Here is a 20785-nt window from a genome sequence, read left to right on the forward strand (position 1 = left end):
ACATACCCAAATATCTGAAGAGCTGGAGAAGATGCTAAGCATACCAGATATGTAGAGTACTTTGTCTTTAAAACATGGAAGAGGAGTTGTAATAGGATAATTCATAAAATCTGCAGTATGGAAATTAAATAAAGAGAAAAGTGCTACAGACTGCTGTAAGCCAGATTCACCTAATAGCATTAAAGAGAAAGGAATGACCATTAGAGTCTATGAGATACTCTAAGTACCCCTCAAGGGCCTGTACATGCTTCACTGCTTTATGGCAAGCCTTGTGTCCTTTACAGTACAATCTTGTTAATCAGTTCTCAAGGTCACAGCTGAAAACAAAAGAGACTGACTGTGCAGATGTAGAAGTTATTTATTTCTGGAAAAAATATATAATTCTGTTAGTGCGAAAACAATATGCTGAAGTGCATTACAGAAGTACAAACCTGCTGGTTTATCCCGAATGACGTCACAAGAAGACATTCACAATATTGCAGAATCTGTCTAGAGGCTCAAAGGAGAGATATCCATGGTGCAAATACCCCCTCTCACTGTCTCTACTTGAGAGGAGAACATGCTGAAGACTTGAGAGAAAGTGCAACTACCTTGGGTATAGTCTTTCCCGTTAGAATCTTGGTGACCAAGAAATTACACTTTAAGAGAACCTTAGTGAATTATGAGGAATCAGAATATGGGTAAACAGTACTAAATTCAATTTCCAAAAGCAAAGTTCTGATGAGACAAGAAAGGCTTTAAATGTCTGTTAATACCATCCCTATTTCTAATTCCTAATTGTGATTATTTAATTTCCACTGGAGAACAATTCAGAGTCCAAAGGTCAGCAGAGCGAAAAAAAAAGAGATGCATGGTCCCAATGCAAGAAGACCACCAGAATGACTGAGACAATATAGATAACAATAAGAAGATAACCAGTGTCTCCTAAGCAGCAGCTTAACAATTTCAATCCTCACACCTGCAGAACCTGCCAGGTACCAGTTCCTCCAACAGCAATGTCCTGACTATTCTACAGTAGCTTTATAGACCATGAATATGTAGAGTTAGACTGCACACACAGTTCAGAATTGTTCTACTCCTAAGCTCCATTACACTTACAGCTTCAAAGCCGGTAAAGAATTAATACAAGTCTTTTTAAACATAATTACTTTAAATAAATTAAAATGAGATGAACGAGATAGAATGAATTCATGCACAAACACACCCAGACAAAGCTGTAACAACTATTTTAGCTAAATGAATGGATATTTTTGAAATGCAAGACAATAATATTTTTTGAAACCTTGGTGAATGAAGTCTTTGAAACGCTTTTTTCTGTCCACTTACACTGGTATTTTACTTTAAACACAAGATTACATTAGAATGCATTGGACTGAATGAAGCAGTTTTACTTTCTGTAGCAGTTTTACCTTAACACAACCAGACTGAATCACATTGCAGCTTTCTTATCACCACATACTGTCTGATCAGGACATAGTTTGAATTCTTAGGAGGAATATGTACCAAAAGTAAATAAGTAACTTATTTTGTTAGAAAATACAAAGCGTCAATTTTGGAGTTTTGGAGGCTCTTTATGGAGCAAAGGCATTGATTTGCTTATTGCTCAATATTGGCACCTGCGTTGTCAGTATGTTTGCAAGAGCAAGCTGCCCAGATTCATACAGGTAACATCTCTAGGTGCAGTCAGCTTTGATGTACATTATATCTGAAAAGGCTGGTCCTTCATTTGTTGGCAGTTTGTATAATGTTGGCTATAGTGATCACAGAGAATGTACCTTATGGGAAGAAATGTGGCTGTTCTTTTTGTTGCTGCTAACATCACAACAAGAAGAAAAAGGAATGTAATTTGAATTTGGAAAAATGTAAATGGTATTCTCATGCCAAGAGAATACTCCCCAGTTCCTACTCTGTTTTTCTTCATATGTACCAAATATGTGTTTTGTCAAGGGAAATAAGAATAAGGTAATTAGTAGAAAGAAAAGTGTATACATTTTAAAATGTAATGCGCTTGAAATAAAAAGGCTGCTCCGAAAGTAGTGCCTCCGATAGTATTTTAGTATGTCAGCCCACAATGTCAGAGGCAGATGCTGGTGGTACAGCAGTAGAGGCTGAACTTTCCCACCAGTATTCTGTTACATGTTGTTGCCATGTGACAGATGTCAGAAGAGGAGCAGTCAGACAAAATGGTGTCTGATGTGGTGGTGTGTTTATAGCAAAATAAAACAAGAAGTTTGTCCACTTATTATCCATAAATATCTGGACCTATTTTTTTTCCAACACATTTCTCAGTCCCTCCTTGTTCTCCCAAACAAAATTTTGTTAACCCAGACAGGTCTGGTAAGCAATTTATATTCATTTGCCACTAACTTTCATGCAATGTAGTTATCCTGAAATGACGATTCAAACTGGACTTTTATGAAATCTGGTAATAATCTCTACCAAGATCTTACACTGATGAATTAAATAGATATTAAAGACATTACCTAGGACAATAGTTACTGTTCCATACTAAACCATTAAGGGAGTCTATGAAATACCAGGTGACACTTAATAATGTTCACTATGTATTATGACAGGTTCTCTAACTTATAAGTAGTCCTTCATGTGTTTGATTAGATAAATTATATACAAGTACTTTTGCTTGATAATGCTACTTCCATTTTTCCCATTACTCAGCCATGTACATATTTCATTTTTTTGGTGTTGGGTTTCATGTATTTCATGAAATACACGTGCTACATGATGTTATGATGTGGAATACCAGTATATGAGATGGCAAAAGTTCATGTTACTTTTTTTTCTCTATAGAGCACTAAAAAGCTGCATATGCAGAATATTTATTGTTGCATATATCTAACACTTGTAGATTTTATCCAAGGCAGAGCAGCCTATAAGTTTTTTTTCAATTATCAGCCTAATCACTAACAAATTTTAACTTGCTTTGACTTTATCACAGATGTATTTATAGCTGTTTCTTCCATGTTAAATAACTGCCTTACAAAGTCATCTTCTGAATATCAGACTTCAATAGACTAAGCATTCATAATGTTTAAATACCCTATGTAGGACTTCTAAGAAATTTGCATATTTTTGTTTTACTTCTTCTTTAGCAACAGTCTACAGAACACACCACCTCATTTTCAGTTCACCAAGATGTCAGTATCTCCTCTTAGGTGACACACTAGTCACATATACTTGTACATACAAATATATGCGTAAGTGTAAAAAATCAGCTTCCTTCCACAGCTCTTTCCTATCTGTGATAAATTCTTTAAGTTAAGCAGAAAATGAATGCAATTTTCTGTCTTTGTTTCTTTTGCTGCTTTTGAGTCAACAAGTACAGAGTAATTGTGCTATCAAATAGGTGAAGATTGCCTGAGAGTCATAGGTGGAAAATTTGGAAACATGTATCAATAAATACACTCCTCATTTCATACTTTGGACTGTCTCTCACGGATCTAACAGCAGGTTTCAAATCCTCCCAGTATGTTGTGGACAACATACACTTGTAAATAGAGGGGAAGCAGAGCAAAAATCCTTCATAAAATTGTTTTATTTTTAAAATTAATTAATACATGCAAGTTTAAAAGGCATGGTTTAATGTTCCATTAATGTTAATGTTATTGATGCACATATATGTGTATATATATATATACACACACACATATATGTATATGTGTGTGTGTGTGTGTGTATGTATATATATATATATATATACATATATGTACATATATGTATATATATATATACATACACACACACACACACACGGTATATTTAAAGTGGATTTAATCATTTTTCATGCAACATTCATGTCATTTCTCCACTTTCCTGTTTTTAACCATTTCCAAATTACATCCCCCATCTATCCATGATTTATTAATGGCACATCCCATATTAGATACTAAATGTCAATTAATTAAAAACATTAAAGTAAGGCCTTTTTTGTTTTTAAAAGGCAAATTTCTTACTGTCACACTTTATTTTGTATGATTTTCTTCAGCCGTCACATATTCACGTTCAAGTCCTTGCTGTTGCTTCTTTTAAAAATATCATAAAGTCAGAAACATCAAAAGGTGATGTCTCAACAGCTCTCAGCTTACTGATGTGCAAGACTAGCCAAATGGATGGCCACTCATCAGACAACAACAGTTAAAAGTTAGTCCACAAATCCTTTCCAGAATACTTAAGTTCCAACTTGAAGGGAATAAACTCAGCAATTTATTCACCTTGTTCATACAGACCTCAGGTTTCTGCCAAGATTATTAGGATTAATGATTATTATCCCCTGTGATGGTGAGCTTCTGAAATATGGATATCTGCCCAAAGACAACTAGACTGTGACCTCCAATGACATTTCTTATAGTCCACTGTACAGCTACCGGCTGGTGACAGTACTCAACTGTCACAAAAGCCTAGCCCCAGAGGAGAACACACCAGAGCAATATATATACATATATATTCTCTGTGTTGAGGAATTACTATTAAATAGAAGGAAAAGAAAGCCACAAACACCTGGCCTTGCTAACATTTATGAGAAGAAAGATACACCATGGGCTTGCAAATCTCTAAATGTCTTTTTAAACAACTTCCTACAAAAATCTGCTACTATGTTTTTCTTACATAGTTCAAATAAATTCTAATAGTCATATGTAGACATGCAGCTCCTGAACAAAAATTATAGTCATCATCTTACACATGATCGAGAAATGAAAAATGTTAAGTAGTCCTGCTTCCTCAAAATACTTTAGAAGTAAGGTCCAATAAATGTTGTATGTGGAGAAACTGGAGACATAACACATGCCACTTCCAATTAAAAAAATTAAACTTGATGATTTTAATTAATTTGAGTTAATTTAAGTTATTAAGTCTGTCTTGAAAAATGCAAAAGCAAAGAAATCAGCAAAACAAAAAACTCACTGTATTACTCTTGCCTTAACTAAGAATGGCAGAGAAGACAGGGACAAGGGTCTACTCAAAATATTCTACAATCTGCAGAGTTCAGGTAAAACTTTAAATGAGAAATAAATTTGATGAGATGCACTGCATCTAGTATAAACATGAAGATGCACATTACTCAAATCAATTTATGTTAGAAATAAAATACTCCAGTAACTACCCCAAAAATTCTTAGCAACTCTTAGTAGCTGTTTAAAAAACATGTAAACATGCCACAAGTCAGATACATCTCTTTTCACAAATACATGAATAAGTGTAAAAAAATCAGCTAGTAGTCAAGAATCTCCCATTTCTTCTTCCTGTAAACTGCGCTGTTCTTTTGCACCAAAAAGAGGAGAACGTAGGCAGCATTTGTTCTCATAGATGGAGAGAAAAAAAGCTCATTCTTGCTATTTGATAAAGGAGAGGAGAGGTTGCATAACATCCACCTAACTTATCCCCTGCCGGTAAAGGATGTGTATAATATAACTGTACTTTGCTTTGCCAATCTATTCTTAACTTCAGAAATCCTTAGAAGCCAGAAGTTGTTTCAACTGAGATGAAGTTGCAGTGGAGATCACAACAGATCCAGAGGCAAAACAGAAAGCTGAACTGTCAGTGCCATAAGGGGCAGCCATGTAATAGTGGCTACAATTCCATGGAGAGGTTCAGGCAGCTCCATTTCATGCAAAATGCACATGTTCCAGAAGCCCATGGTACAGATGTTTAAGTCTAAAATTCACAGCATGTGAAATAAGGTCACTTACTGGTATTAGAAGACTTTGTTCATGTTTCAAAAGACCAACAAAACTGGCAGTGAAATGTTTCCTCTGTGTGGCTTTGCTTGTATCAGAACTCAAATATTACAACTGTAAAAATCTGTATTCTATAGGCTGCTTTGTTGGGGGGGGGGGGGGAAAGCCCTAAACCAATTAGTAACAGTTCTTAGTTTGCTATTTGATTAATTACTTACTTTAAGTGATTCTTTAGAAATCCCATTAATTTCTTAGAAAAGAAAGCAGTAGACATTGTCCCTGATGGTCACAATACTTAGACAAAGTAGATTTAATTCTTAATGTAATCTTTTCTCACTTCTCTTTGAACAACTCAAAGTACATAAAGACAACAGAACATAGCAGGCAGAGATTTGGAGAGGAGACTGCATTATCAAAACAGGTCACAGAGAGAAACAACATAATTTTAAAAAGATGAGCTAAGTATAGACTTAATAGGACGTAATAACTTGCATGGATTATAACAGCCGAGTGATAATTCTAGGTTTCATTCCCCCAGAAGCAAAGAGAAAATAGTAATTGAAGGACCAGAACAAGGTGTTATTTAATTTACTAAAAAATATCACATTGGAAATATCTTTTAATGGACACAGCCTGCAGTCTTGAAGGGGAACAGAAGGGCCCTTGCAAAAATCTGTTCAAATTGCATCAGAATTGACCCCAGATAAAACTCTTCAACGGCAACTTCTGATTCAATCCTGATAGTAAGATTTGTAAGATTATTTGTATTTTAAAGCTTTTGGATATCAAGGTAGACCTCACTTTTCTGTCATATTCACTTGTGCATTTTTCCTCTGATAGTTTCTTTTTTTTTTTTTCTTTTTTTTTTTTTTTTTTTTTTTTTTTTTTTTTTTTCCTTTTGAAATCCAGATGGCATCCAGAATGAAAGAAAGGTAAGGCAAATAATTTCATTAGTTTCTAAAAAAAATGTTTGAATTGCAGTAGAAGAAGTGTTTGACCTCAAAGTAACATACAGAATTTCTAGGCAAGATGGGAAAGAATGTCATGGCTAATAACTAACTAGGTACACTTGCTACATCACAGAACCACAGACTGTTTGAGGTAGGAAAAGGACCTCCGAAGGCCATCTGGTCTAATCTGCTCAAGCAGGCTCACCCAGTACAGGTACTCCAGGATTGTGTCCAGGCTGCTTTTAAATGATATCTAAGGAGACAGCCTCTTCGGGCAATGTGTGCCAGTACTTCATCACCTGCACAGTAAGGAAGTACTTTGTGATGTTCAGATGGAACATCCTGTGATCCAGTTTATGCCCATTGCCTCTTGTACTGTCACTGAACACCACTGAAAGAGTCTGGCAATGTCTTCATTGCATCTTCCCTTCAGGCATTTATGTACATGGATAAAATCCCCAGTTCCCTACGTCACTAAGCTAAGATGGTCTTTCACCCTTTCCTTACTGGAGATGTGCTCCAGTTCTTTAATCAACTGCAGGAGGGGAAAACAAAACAAAACAAAAACAAAAAACCTTAGTTGTATTTTTTATTCATTAAAAAAAAACAACAGACTGAAACAACCAAACCAAACAAAAAAAAGATGGGTAATTAGGAGCTAGTTAAAGGCTTTGGAAGATGAAAGTAGTCCCAGCAGAACAAGACTAACAGTTATCCCTAAAGACATTCAGAATCATTCATTCTTTATTGACTGAAGACAAAGTCAATAGTCTACTGAATTTCTAACATGACTTCCTCTGGCACTTTCCCTTTGAGGTTTTCCCCCCAAATACTGACCTTCAACAGTCTCTTACCATGGAGTTTAATGTTATCAGAGACTGAATTGACTTGGCTGACAATAATTATGACCAAGCTTTTAAACTGCAGTTACCCTTAAATAAGTTTGAATGTACACTTCTAATTCTTAACATTGTCAGAATCAAGCTCCTCCTTCAGCTGCAACATTAAGTAGTCTGAATAGCAGAAAAACAAATTACAAGATCCTATTGTCTAAATATAAATAACCTTCCCCCCCCCCCCCCCCCCATCCCTTCTGGAGATTATGAAGTTAGCATTTGTTGGATAAAATCTTTTGATCAACCCAAAAGCAAATACTTCTCCTTCTGGAGAATTCTATCTACTAAAGGACAGCAAGCCCTACATATCTTTTATATTTATCTGTACCTCTTGAAAGCTAAAAATAATGGTGCCTTTAGGAATTATACTCTATCTAGTTTGTGAAAGATTACATGAGGCACTTCTGTTCTGCACGTTTTATTTTTACACTGACTAACACTGTTGTTATTCTTGAACCTGATTTATGGGTACCCAGGGGGTACTCCTAACCCCTTTTGATGTTACTTCTAGAAACAGCTGAGAAAAGCAAATCCCTTTTGAGTATTGAACAGTTTTAGTATTTGTTTCATCTTTCGGCCATTTGCTCAATTTATTAGGAGCTTCTTCAAAGACATAAAATAGCAACGCGTCACCTTGTATGCTACAGAAAGAAATAAATGCATAAATGTTGCCAATTCATGCTAACTCTGTTGTAGACAAGCAGAAAGCATTGGAAGGCATTACACTACATGGAATACTGCCTACAGATTTAACAGAAACCTACAAACATGCTTGGCTCTGAAATATTTCATTCCATTCATCACGGCTACATGAAAATATTCATAACAAATATAAAATCAGGCCAAACATAATGTGTGCCTAATGTAAACTTGAGAGTAAAAATTATTAATAGGCATAAATATTACTTTGAACTGCGTATTTTTTCTATATACCATAGAGTATGGTAATTCTTTAAATAAGATTTTTATGAGCTCTGCAGACCTCACTGAAGTCAGATGGGCTGCACTGAGAATCCTGGGGCTTAACTGTTCCATGTGTGGTGGGCAGACCACGATAAATTTAAGTAAGCAATCAGAGAAAAAGTGAGAACTGTAGAATCATCTAGGTCAGAAAAGACCATCAAGATCATCAAGTTCAACCATCAACCTGAGCTATGCAGTCCACCAATAAACTATTCTCCTCAATGCAATGTTCACATCTCTTCAAGGGTGGGGACTCCACCACTTCCATAGACACCACAGTCCAATGTTTGACCATCCTCTCCATGAAGAAACTCTTCCTACTAGCCAATTAAAACCTCCTGTGGCACAACTTGAAACCACATATTCACACCCTATCACTTGTCATCTAAGCAGATAATAACTTCCTGCAACTTCCTTTGAGGTACTTATAGACAGTGATGAGGTCTCCCATCAGCCTCCTCTTCTGCAGACTGAATAACCCTAGTTCTATTGGTCATTTCTCATAAATCATCATTCATCAGCCTTGCTGCTCTTCACTGTAATTGTAAATGCTTGAGTAACTCAAAATCCTTCTTCTTGCAAAGGGCCCAAAACAAAGCACAGAATTTGAGATATCTTGCAAGAAACAATAATAATTTAAAAATACATAAATTACATAAATAACATGTCATTATCATCCTTTCCTGCTCCAACTTTTTTTTCTGGAAAAAAAAAAAAAAAAAAATGTACTATGAAGAATAGGTACAAAATCCTTTTTGTGTGTGTGTGTAGCAGAGCTAATACAAAGTTACTGATAATGTTCCAGCTGAATGCTATAAAATGATGAAAGTATGTTTCACTAAATATTACTATAGCGGAGTTGCTACTTTTAGCTGCATAGGAGTATTTTATAGAGATCAACATCAAGAATAGAGAGACCTATATGCTTAAGTGAAAAGGCTTTATGTATTTATATATCTTTGAGCTATATGCATGTCCCAAGAACATAAGGTTGGAGAAAAGAACTGAAACTCAAAAAATCTGAACAGAGATCTCATATGTAGCCCAAGTACACAGAACAGAACAACCTTTGCACAGCTCTCCACCACACAGGTCCTGGAAATAGGTATCACTTAGCCTGTGAAGCTCAAGTTTTAGTATAGAAATTTCACAGTGTTCAGTAATGTCTTTTGATGCTTTCAGAACCCTACACAGGGAATGCTAGGACACTAATAACTCTTTTCCATGCCATCTTGCCACTGTGATAAAAAATATACTTTCACTGCAGATCTAGTGACTGGTCTAGTGGCTGGCGACCCTGCACATAACAGGAGGGTTGGAACTAGAAGATCATTATGGTCCTTTTCAACTCAGGCCACTCTATGATTCTATGATACCATGATCTAGTTTCAGCAATGAGCCTTCAAATTTCAGCATCGAGATTTTGTCAACATGCCTGTGACAAAGAGACATATATCAGATTACTGGGTAGGATATCTCCCAGTCATTTGCCTTGGGATCAGGTGCTCATTCATTTAGCAGCACAGAGTCAAGCTGGAGCTCTGGATTGCAGTAAGGGAACTGTTTGAATGGACAGGTGAAATTACTGCTTTCAAGTAGGTTACTGTGTGCACCTTTGCAGTGAAATTTTCAATTAGCAATTCAAGAGAGATTGCTGTTTGGAGACAGTTCTACAACTAAGAGGGCCTCCTACGCCATTATATTGGCCTGTAATGTCAGAGGGAGATGGTGGCATTACGGCAGTAGAGGCTGAACCTTCCCAACAGTATTCCATTACGTGTTGTTGCTGTGTGACTGATGGCAGCAGAGGGGCAGTCTGACAAAGCGGCATCTGAGACAGAAGTGTGTAGGAAGCAAAAGTGTGTCACTGGATTCCTCTACGCAGAAAAATGGCACCCACTGACATTCACTGACACTTGATGAAGATTTATGGAGACCAGACAGTGGATGGGAACACAGTGAAACAGTGGGTGGTGTATTTCAGCAGTGGTGCTAATGACATGAAAAATGAGCCACATTCCAGACAGCTATTCAGGTTTTCTATGAGCAAGACATGCTGGCTCATGTTCAGGGCTGTTGAAATTGCTAATGGTGGTGACTGTTGAAAAATAGTATTTTGTAGATGCTAATTTGTTCTATCAAGTAGCACTTTTGGAGTGACCAACATACACCACAGAGGATTCATTCAAAATAATCTCTTTCCAGAAAACACACCATATGAATCACTACAGAGTTCAACCATTCCTTCCATAAATTTTCTATTTTGACCATCATTTTACAGTTTTCATCAATATACATTTTCATGTAAGTGAGGGTGATATCTGCACTGAGGCAGAGTCAAGGTATAACCAAGTCAGTTAACCACAAAAGAAAGGAGGATCTGAAGCAATATTGTCTAACGTCTGTTGATTTCATTTTTTCCACTTCCACTGGCTAGTACAAAAGACCTGCTCGTAGTTGAGAGGAGGCAAATGCAGGAGCCAAACACAGAACACCCTCAAAATCTTATGAAGTATATAAGAAGACAGAAGAAAGAATATCCTTATTATTATTTTATTATTTCACTCCATCTCTTGAAGAATGAAAGAAGAAATCTACGTCTACAGCTCTAGGAAGTGAGGAGCTGAATTCTGCTGATGTTAATTTATTAATTCATTTACAAATAAAAAAAAAAAAAAAAAAAAAAAAAAAAAAAAAAAAAAAGCTGGTCTGTAGGTACAAACCCAACAAGCTTATCTGTAAATGACAATTCCCATAATCACATGCTTAGATAAATCCTACTGAAACTGAGGTTTCCATAGTTATTTGATGCCTTTATTTAAATAAATGAGAACTGACATGCTTTGAATAAATAAACAAGTAAATAAATAGGTAAACTTCTAAAGTTTAGGGAGCCAAGTAGTCCTTGGAAAAATTCAGCCAAGAAAACAGCAACAATTAAGCCTAAATTTTTTGTTTCATTCGGGATTTTGTCACAAAACAGGGAAAGAAATTACAAATTCATTATTATGGGTGAATAGTTCTGTACTGAATATATCTACTCAGGAGAATGTCAACGTATCCATTTCAAATTTGATTGAAATAATTGTAACCATCTCTCAAGCCCAAGTAAACATATTCATGACTGACATTCTTCACTTTTATCCTTTGGAAAAGTAGAAAGTTGGGCTCAGAATGGAAACTCCATATTGACTTTAATTATTGAGAGGTTAATACTGGTGTATACCAAACCATTAGGACAAAGTAATCCTACACACTGTGCCTGCAAGACTCTGAAAGAGATGCAGAGCAACTCCACAAAGCCTATGTGTATGTATTGAGATGGATTACATACTCTTCAGTATACAATTTAGTCTATAACTAAGAGACACATTCATCAACCAAATATTGTCAGCAACAACCATCAGTTCAGGAGCACATTAGCACAACATATTACACAAGGTCTGGGATAAAATCAGAGTAACAACCCAATATTTCTAATAGGAACATTTTTTCCAGGAATGCAGTTTATTTTCCCCAGATATCCCTAACAGATTTATCCAGACTTCTTCCCATCTTTTAAGACTGCAAGTATTTTTTCCTAAATACTTTATCCTGTTTTGTAACACAGATGAATCAGCAGAAATAATTATAATATACTTAAAACAAGTAACATTTTTGTTATTGATTTTGAGGATCCACCTCAAAATTTCTATCAGTGGATGAATGTGTTTCAGATAATTCTCCACAATAGTGGTAGCTGTCTTTCTTGGCAATTAATTTTTAATCATGCGCTTGCGAGCAATGGTATTCTTGAATATATGTACTGAATTGCCATACAGTAAGATGGATTATAGTATTTAAAACTGCAGTAAACAAGAATATGAGAACAGATGAACCACCAGGAATTTTGCTTTGATTTACAAAACAAACATCAAAAGGCTACTGTTCACTGGCATATTTCGTCAACTCAAAATCACTATTTCATTCACTGTATCTCAAACGCAAACAGGAGGCAAAGATCTATACATCTATACCACTGCATCAAGCACTCAAGATTGTAGCTAGAACACAAGCAGTCAGACTTCCACCTGTAACTTAACTAAGGCATACAAACTCTATTTGTATCAGCAAAGCAATGAACACATCTGAATGTGACCCTTTTTCTACCACAATACTGGAAAAAAAATACCATAAAAAAACCCCACACATTTTAAAAGGTAGGTGTGCACAGAAAAAAACACCAAAACAACAACAAAACAAGCAAACAAAAAAAGCTCTCTGAAAGTGATAAGTATACTAAAGCACTGAGACTGTGAATCTCTGACACTGTTCATTGTACTTACCTAATATCCGTGCATGTTATACATGTGATACCGCGACTGTTTGTAGCAATGAGGTTCAAAGCCACAGATGTTTCACTGTCAGTTGTTGGGTGTGCTCCACATTTAAAGTAAAACTCCTGAAGTATTGAAAGGAGAGATAAAGAAAAGATTATGTAACTACAGCTCATGTCCTCCCTTTATCTTAGGCTAACTGACATTTGAGACAGCAGACAAATCACCACTGCCAAAAGAAAAGGAGGACAATCATTAGGAAAGGTTTAGAAGAAATCCCTTGCAAAAGCTGCAGTCTAGGTGCATGTTTTCTTCAGTAATTTCACAGAAAAAGATATTTCCTTGTGAACCAATTTGATGTCAGTTGGATTTATAGAAGGAAGTGACTACCCCTTGACTTCATCTAAGCAACAAAGGCAGAGTAATATGAACTATAATTTCCAATATTTCCATTTTTTGTTGTTGTTTTCATTACAGATGTTACCATTTTCTGAACTTCAGAGAACATAATTTTGGCTTTCAATTAGTAAAGCCTGGCCTTGTTTCTGTGATGCTGGAAACATATAGAACAGAACACCATTTTACTGCAATACTTAAAAGGAAGCTCTCTTAAAATATGCATTATATTTGCAATGACAGAATCATAGAATGGTTTGGGGTTGGAAGGGATGTTTGAGATGATCTAGTTCCAACCCCCCTGCTACTGGCAGGGACACCTCCCTCTAGACCAGGTGGTTCAAAGCTCCATCCAACCTGGATGGGTATATATCTCACTGCATTTGAACTAAGTTGCCTTAGTTCATACAGCTCTATGTAGACTCTTATTCCATTGTTATCAGCAGAATACCTTCCACATAACAGTGACTTTTTATCTTTTCCCGTTCTCCCTAGGGAAGGCCATACCGATCATGCTAAGATTCAATCAAGTTTTGCTATATAAGATTATTTCACATGTCCAAATCACTGTGCACACACATTTAAAAAAAAAAAAGCAGTCTGAAAATAGGAGCCACAAATGACAGTTTATAGGGCTGTTGCTTTTTTTTTCTTCCCCTCAAAGACCTTTTTTTCCAGTATAAAACTGTGGAGGTTTGTAATGAAAACAGTAAGACTGATGCAGTTGAAGTGTGAATTTGAAAGTATAAATGCAAATGCATTAGAAGAAGAAATGAGGAGAAGTCACAAAAGAATGATAGGTGTTGATGACATCAAGATCATGAATGACTCTCCAGACATCCACACAAAGGGGAAAGAAAAAAAAAAAAAAAAAAAGAGAGAGAAAAAAAAATATATAAAAAACATCAATAATATCAATACAGCCTTTCTTTTATGATGGTAAATTCCGTTTAACAAAGAAACATTGATATGCCAGAGATTGAACTCCAATAAAATAGTCAAATTTCACCATATATTAAAGATTCACTTCTGAAGGACATATTAACAGCATTTTATTAAGACAGCTAAAAAGCAAGAAGATAGTTTAAAGATAAGTCTCCATTTACTATAATCATCTGTACTTATTTACATAAACTCAGGTTTTTTCAAACAAGCAAATCATCCTTTTTTACTGTTCCTAAACATCAGGAGCCCTGGGGAAGAAAATAGGTTCAAACTCATCCTAATATAATAGATCAGACTTTTTGCATGTGTTCCCCCCCCCCCCCCCCCCATCCCCATCCCTTGCTTAGGACCCAATTTAACACTTTAGCAACTAAGTTCAAAATAAACTTGAAGCAGTTCAGCAATCACGTATGATGTAATGGAAGTACATATTCAACTGGAGTACATAAAACCTTAAACAACCTGTAACTAATTTATTTTTAACTTTTAAAAACAAACCCATTATCTTCATACTATATAGTTTTGAAGCTTAGCTTTTGTTTGAGCTATAATTCTATTTTCTTTTTCCCCTTCTTGTTTTGAAGACATGAAATAGTAAGATGGATTCATTTTAATGCAGTAGAAGACCTGAAAATACCCTCTTCTTTCAATACATATTCCACAGAGAACACAAATTAAGAGAATACTGAAGACTCACTACTCCTGAACGAATAAATTATGGTCAAGGAAGCATACAATGAAAAGATTCATATATTATATAAACTCCTAACTAAGGAACTAAGCTCTAAAATACAATGAAAGCCATGAAAAATAAAATAGGATAAAATAAAATAAAATAAAATAAAATAAAATAAAATAAAATAAAATAAAATAAAATAAAATAAAATAAAATAAAATAAAAAAGAAGAAGAATGATGCTACATTCCCAAACGGCTCTTTCAGCAACATTGGGAAAATTACTTCTCTATATTTCTGCTTATCAGCCTTAAAACTGCATTAATAAAATTCCTCTGCTAATTACATTTTTAAAATGCTTTGGTGTTACTGAACAGAGAACATTATGGAATGCAAAAATATTATTTGAAATAACAAAAGAAATTATTGCCATCCTCAGAAACCATATGCTGACAAATTGCCTGCTTGAGCAAACTACAATTTAAAAAAAATAATAAATCTCAACATTAAATGCCAAAAAAGAATAGAGGGCTAGTTAAAACTAGAGGGAAAAAAATCCCTTAGATTCTATGCTGAGTAGTTTGTAGACTAAATTTTCAAGATTAAAGACTATAAAAAGTCATTATGAGCGTACTGAGACTCACAATGCAATCAAACTAATTTGTCTATGAAATGTGAACCCTTGTAAAAGATGTTGGCCTGCACAGTGCCCAGCTGCATAAAGCTCAGCAGGACAGTGCTTCCGCAGGCTTGAGACACCAGAGACATTGCACTGGGAGCTCTGAAACACAGAAGGTTCAGGCCCTGACAATGCAGTGTGAGCACCTGACAGTTGTGGCATTTCCACATTTATTTTTAATCATCCTAATACATATTCCAATTGTTTAAATGATTTTAAAAGGCATGAACTTGATTAGCTTGCAGTTGCAATTACAAACTTAAGAGGCTTGGGTTTATACATTGTGTGAATAATTCATAAATGTTTGTTACATAGGATATGTATACAAGATTACATTTTAAACATACACATTGCCTGAAGCTTCAGATTTAGTAAACTTCTTTACTGGTGATGGCGTGTTGGCCCAGGCAGTTCCCTGGGCAGGATCTCTGCTGTTCCTGGAAGAGGTGAGCAGCACCTATCTACCAGATTTGCCAGATCTGGCCAGCTGACACACTCATATTATATAAGCTGTGGTTACACTTCTTCAGATTATCACCAAAATATCTTCTCATACTTAATTTATATGCTGATGCACACTATTTTCAAAATTTAAACCTCACAAAAAACAAAGTTTATAGGACAACATAAAAGAGATAGGTAACATTTTATGCAGTCTAGGTCACTGTCTGATCACTTCTAAAATACTTAAAAATAGGAAAATTACATTATATAACCATCCTGCATTTGTTTTTGTTAAGTATTCCTTATCTGCAGTGAGTAAGGATGTGAAAGAATTACTGAGAAAGCTTAGAAAAAAGCTCTAAGTTCTGAAAGTGAGCACTTTTATGATCACCTTCTATTGCAGTGAATACCTTTAGATCATTTTCTTGCCTAAAGGCATAGTTCCCATGAAATTGTGAACATTCTATTAAACATTACAAATGTCATCCTCTTGGCAGTGCATCTGATAGATTGTTACTCAGTGAAAGGAGCAGGCACTGCTGTTACATACTTTGTCATTTTCTTCATTCCTGCTACCATTTTTTGTGTCACGCAACTCAGTAAAAATTGCAAGGGGGAAAGCAAAGGTGCAAAGATGCATGGTAACTGTAAGCAGCTTTCCAATAAACCCTTCCCTATGAGGAAAATATACTTACCCTAAACAAACAAGCAAACACCTTATTTATATTTAGAAGGGAAAACAACCCACCCCCCTCAAAAACCCTTCTCCATGAATTCTATCTTGCCAGATAAAGGAGAAGTTTGCACATCCCTAATTTCTGACTACAAGCAAACTGTCTTCTAGATGATCAAGCTGGAACAGTAATTAAAGTGATCAGAATGATGCTAGACAGTCCCAGGCAAACAGTACCCTTTTAATGGGCATTCCTCACCCTAGTAAAATGTACTGTCAGAAACAGTACTGCTCTTGGCAAACAAGTATCAAGATAGCCTGAATTTCAGAAGCATTTCAGCTGATGTGCAACTGAAGACACATGAAATAGTTTGTTTCTACATACACTTCTAACTCACTCCTGTGAGTCATGCAGCTCAAGAGATAAGAGCTTCAAATCAGGTACTGAGCACTGTGTGCATCATGCAGTACACAGACTTATGGATTTATTTATGGATTACAACCCTGCATGGTTTGGTTTTGCTATGAAAAGATCTATCTGAGAGGTTAAGGGAACTGGCAGAGGTCATGGCCAAGCTGCTTTCCATCATCTATCAGCACTCCTTGTTGACTGGTGAGGCCCTAGCAGACTGGAGGCTTGCCAGTGTGACTCCCAACTACAGGAAGGGTTTTAAAGAGGACCTGGGAAACTACCAGCCTGCTAGCCAGACCTCAATGCCAGGGAAGGTTATGGAACAGACTGTCTTGAGGGAGATCGCGCAACATGTGCGGGACAATGGGGGGATCAGGCCTAGGCAGCGTGGGCTCATGAAGGGCAGGTCCTGCTTGACCAACCTCATCTCCTCCTACAATCTAGAGACCTGTCTGGTGGACAAGGGAAAGGCTTTTGATGTAGTCTACCTAGACTTCAGCAAAGCCTTTGACACCATCCCCCACAGTATTCTCCTGCAGAAGCTGGCAGTCCATGGCTTAGACAGGTACACCCTTGGCTGGGTAAGGAACTGGCTGGAGGACCGGGCCCAGGGAGTGGTTGTAAATGCAGCTAAATCCAACTGGTGACCTGTCACGAGTGGTGTTCCTCAGGGGTCAGTGCCAGGGCCTGTCTTCCATATCTTTATTGCTGACCTGGATGAGGGCGTTGAGTGCACCCTCAGTAAGTTTGCAGATGACACCAAGTTGGCTGGAAGTGTTGATCTGCCTGGGGGTAGCGAGGCCCTACAGAGGGATCTGGACAGGCTGGATAGCTAGGCTGAAGCCAATGGGACGAGGTTCAACAAGACCAAATGCCAAGTCCAGCACTTTGGCCACAACAATTCCAGACAGTGCTACAGGTTTTGGGCCGAGTGGCTGGAAGACTGCATAGAGGAAATGGACCTGGGGGTACTGATTGATGCTCAGCTGAATATGAGCCAGCCAAGAAAGGTGCCAAGAAAGCCAGTGGCATACTGGCTTGCATCAGAAACAGTGTTGCCAGCAGAAACAGGGAAGCAATTGTCCCCCTGTACTCAGCACTAGTGAGGCCGCACCTCAAGTATTGTGTCCGGTTTTGAACCTCTCACTGTAAGAAAGACACTGAGGCCCTGGAACATGTTCAAAGAAGGGCAACAAAGCTGGTGAGGGGTCTGGAGCACAGGCCTTATGAGGAGCAGCTGAGGGGGCTAGGATCGTTCAGTCTGGAGGAGGCTCAGGGGAGACCTTACTGCTATCAATAACTAACTGAAGGGAGGTTGTAGTGAGCTGGAGGTCAGTCTCTTCTCTCGTGTAACTGGTGATAGGACCAGAGGGAATGGTTTCAAGCTGCACCAGGGGAGATTCAGGGTGAACGTTAGAAAATACTACTTCTCTGAAAGAGTGGTCAGGCAGTGGAATGGTTTGCCCGGGGAGGTGGTGGAGTCACTGATCCTGAAGGTGTTCAAGGAACATTTGGATCTTGTGTTGAGGGTCGTGATTTAGTGAGAATTATTGGTGATGGGTGGGTAGCTGGACTGGATGATCTTTTAGGCCTTTTGGTGATTCGGTGACCTAATCATACTAACACCCCTCTGCTAAATCATGTCTGCAGAGCTAAGAAGTCATACATACCTACGAGAATGAATCATTTCTGTAACTAGTTACCTTCCATCAGTACTGTAAACATCATAGCCGATTTCATGGTCTCAATTATAATCAAAATATTTAAATGTTGTCCATCCTGGTACAGTGGAATTCCAAGGTCACAGCCTGAACCAATGGGTGAGCTATGAGAGTGCCTGGAGTAGGGGGGGAGGTGGTTCTGGAGCCACCCCTCCGTGATACTTCCCATGCAATCTGAGTCTGTACAGGTCCCTCTTTCCCCTGTCCTTCTCTCAGGCAGCACAACAGATATGTTTTGTTCTGCCATCTTCCCAATGCCTGCCTGTGCCTGATCTATGGATCAAGACAGGAATGAGGACATAACAGTCAAGACACTGATTGTAACAGCAATGGTGAGAAAAAGAAAGGAAAAAAGTAGCACTGTTACTCTCTGCCACGGTAAGAAAAGTGCTCACAAATGTTGGGCACTCCCTGAATTGGCAGTAGTTTTATGAATGATACAGCCCAGGAACACAGCCTCTTGTTACTCTCAATGGGAATCAATCAGTTCAGAGAGTCAGATTCCAGCCAACCAAACGAAATCTACCCTAAAATGCATAGATAAATGAACCTCAGCTCCCACTGTTCTGCTCTGAATACTTGGTTCTTGTTGGCCCTCACTCCTCACTAGGGCAGACATGAATGGAATGAAACTAAGCAGCTGACAGCAGTCAACAGCAAGCAGCTGTCACCAGGTAACACAGTAGGAATCTTGTGTACCCATAAAAAGAGAACTGGAATTTCAAAACTTTCATCTAGTTCAAAGATACAGGCAGACAGAGCCAAATGTAGAAATGCTGTTCTGTTTGGATAAAGTTCCCTGTGCAGGATGCAAAGCTTGCAGGGGTAACTGAGCCAACCAAGATGAATTTGACTTCACACACAAATGTGTTGCATTTACACAAACATTAAATGCAATAACATGCCATTATGACAAGTCTTTTCTCAGACTTTATAATTCTCCATAGGTAGCGTAAGTAACTAAAAAGCAAGCACTTGTGAAGAGCTGCTGTGCAGTTACCATTGCCATGCACCTCTTTTTCACTGCTCTGTTCTGAGCACAAGCATTACCTTGATGAACAGCAGGAATACTCATTAGAAAAGTTCACACAACTGACAAACTAATTTTCCAACATATAGCCAGTGTTTGTATGTTCTGCATACACTGCAGACCTTGGATAAATACACTGCATAATGCATAGCGCATTCTAATGGTGCTTAGTGAGCAGTTACTTCCTAGTAGTTATCATGCTGGCAGCAAAAGTGAGTGGCTTTTCTTTAAAGCAAAGGAAAAAACAAACAAAAAAAACACAACCAACCAATGCAACTTGAATACTCCTGTGTTGATTGTGATGTTGCAATGGCAAGGCAGCATCAGATAGAGCTTTTGCATATCAAAAGAATGAAACCTGGTTTCCCTCATTTCCTGTCAGCAGTGTGAGCATGTGGCTTCTCAAAACAAGCTCTACCTGCAGTTACTTTGCTCCTATGCTTTCAAGTATTACAGCGGAGAAACTGAAATACCCAACTTCAGAATACCCCATACATTTACTGAACTCCTAAGAAGCTACTATGATGTACAGTCTACAGACCAGCAGATATATTTCTCAGACACGTAAGAGCTTACAAAGACTTGCAAGAACTGCTTTCTTGCATGGTAACATAGCCTGCAGATAATGCACTCATAAAATTCAGGACATGTTTTAAATCATTAATTGTGCTGAAGCAAAGGGAGTACTTGAACTCCAAGCATCCTTGCAGCAATCCATCTGAAGTATTAAGTATTTCTTATGTCACTGTAAGAACTTGAGCAAGCTATTTTCATGTATATATACAGTTAATTAATAAATATTCAAATTGACATCCCAATGGGGAAGGTGCTTAAAACACAGAACAGTATTAACTACAGCACATTGTGTATTTAAAGCTGAGTGTAAATTTTCAAAATTCTCCTGTACTAAACCATTAAGGCAGAAAACAGAGTCAAAAAGACATCTGTCATGACAATTTATGCTTTCAGACTTGAAACAAAAGAACTTCTGC

The 20785-nt window shown here is 37.3% G+C and overlaps 1 protein-coding gene across 1 annotated transcript in view; it reads right to left on the bottom strand.

Annotated features, from left to right (window-relative positions):
• PRKN (parkin RBR E3 ubiquitin protein ligase) overlaps nucleotides 1-20785 on the bottom strand; it is a 632920-nt gene that overhangs the window by 326882 nt on the left and 285253 nt on the right. The window contains exon 6 of the mRNA XM_072332498.1: nucleotides 12828-12943. Coding sequence (XP_072188599.1) covers nucleotides 12828-12943 — 116 coding nt within the window. The remainder of the gene's footprint in view (nucleotides 1-12827; nucleotides 12944-20785) is intronic.

The sequence above is a fragment of the Excalfactoria chinensis genome, chromosome 3 (assembly GCF_039878825.1).
Source record: "Excalfactoria chinensis isolate bCotChi1 chromosome 3, bCotChi1.hap2, whole genome shotgun sequence".
Taxonomy (NCBI): domain Eukaryota; kingdom Metazoa; phylum Chordata; class Aves; order Galliformes; family Phasianidae; genus Excalfactoria; species Excalfactoria chinensis.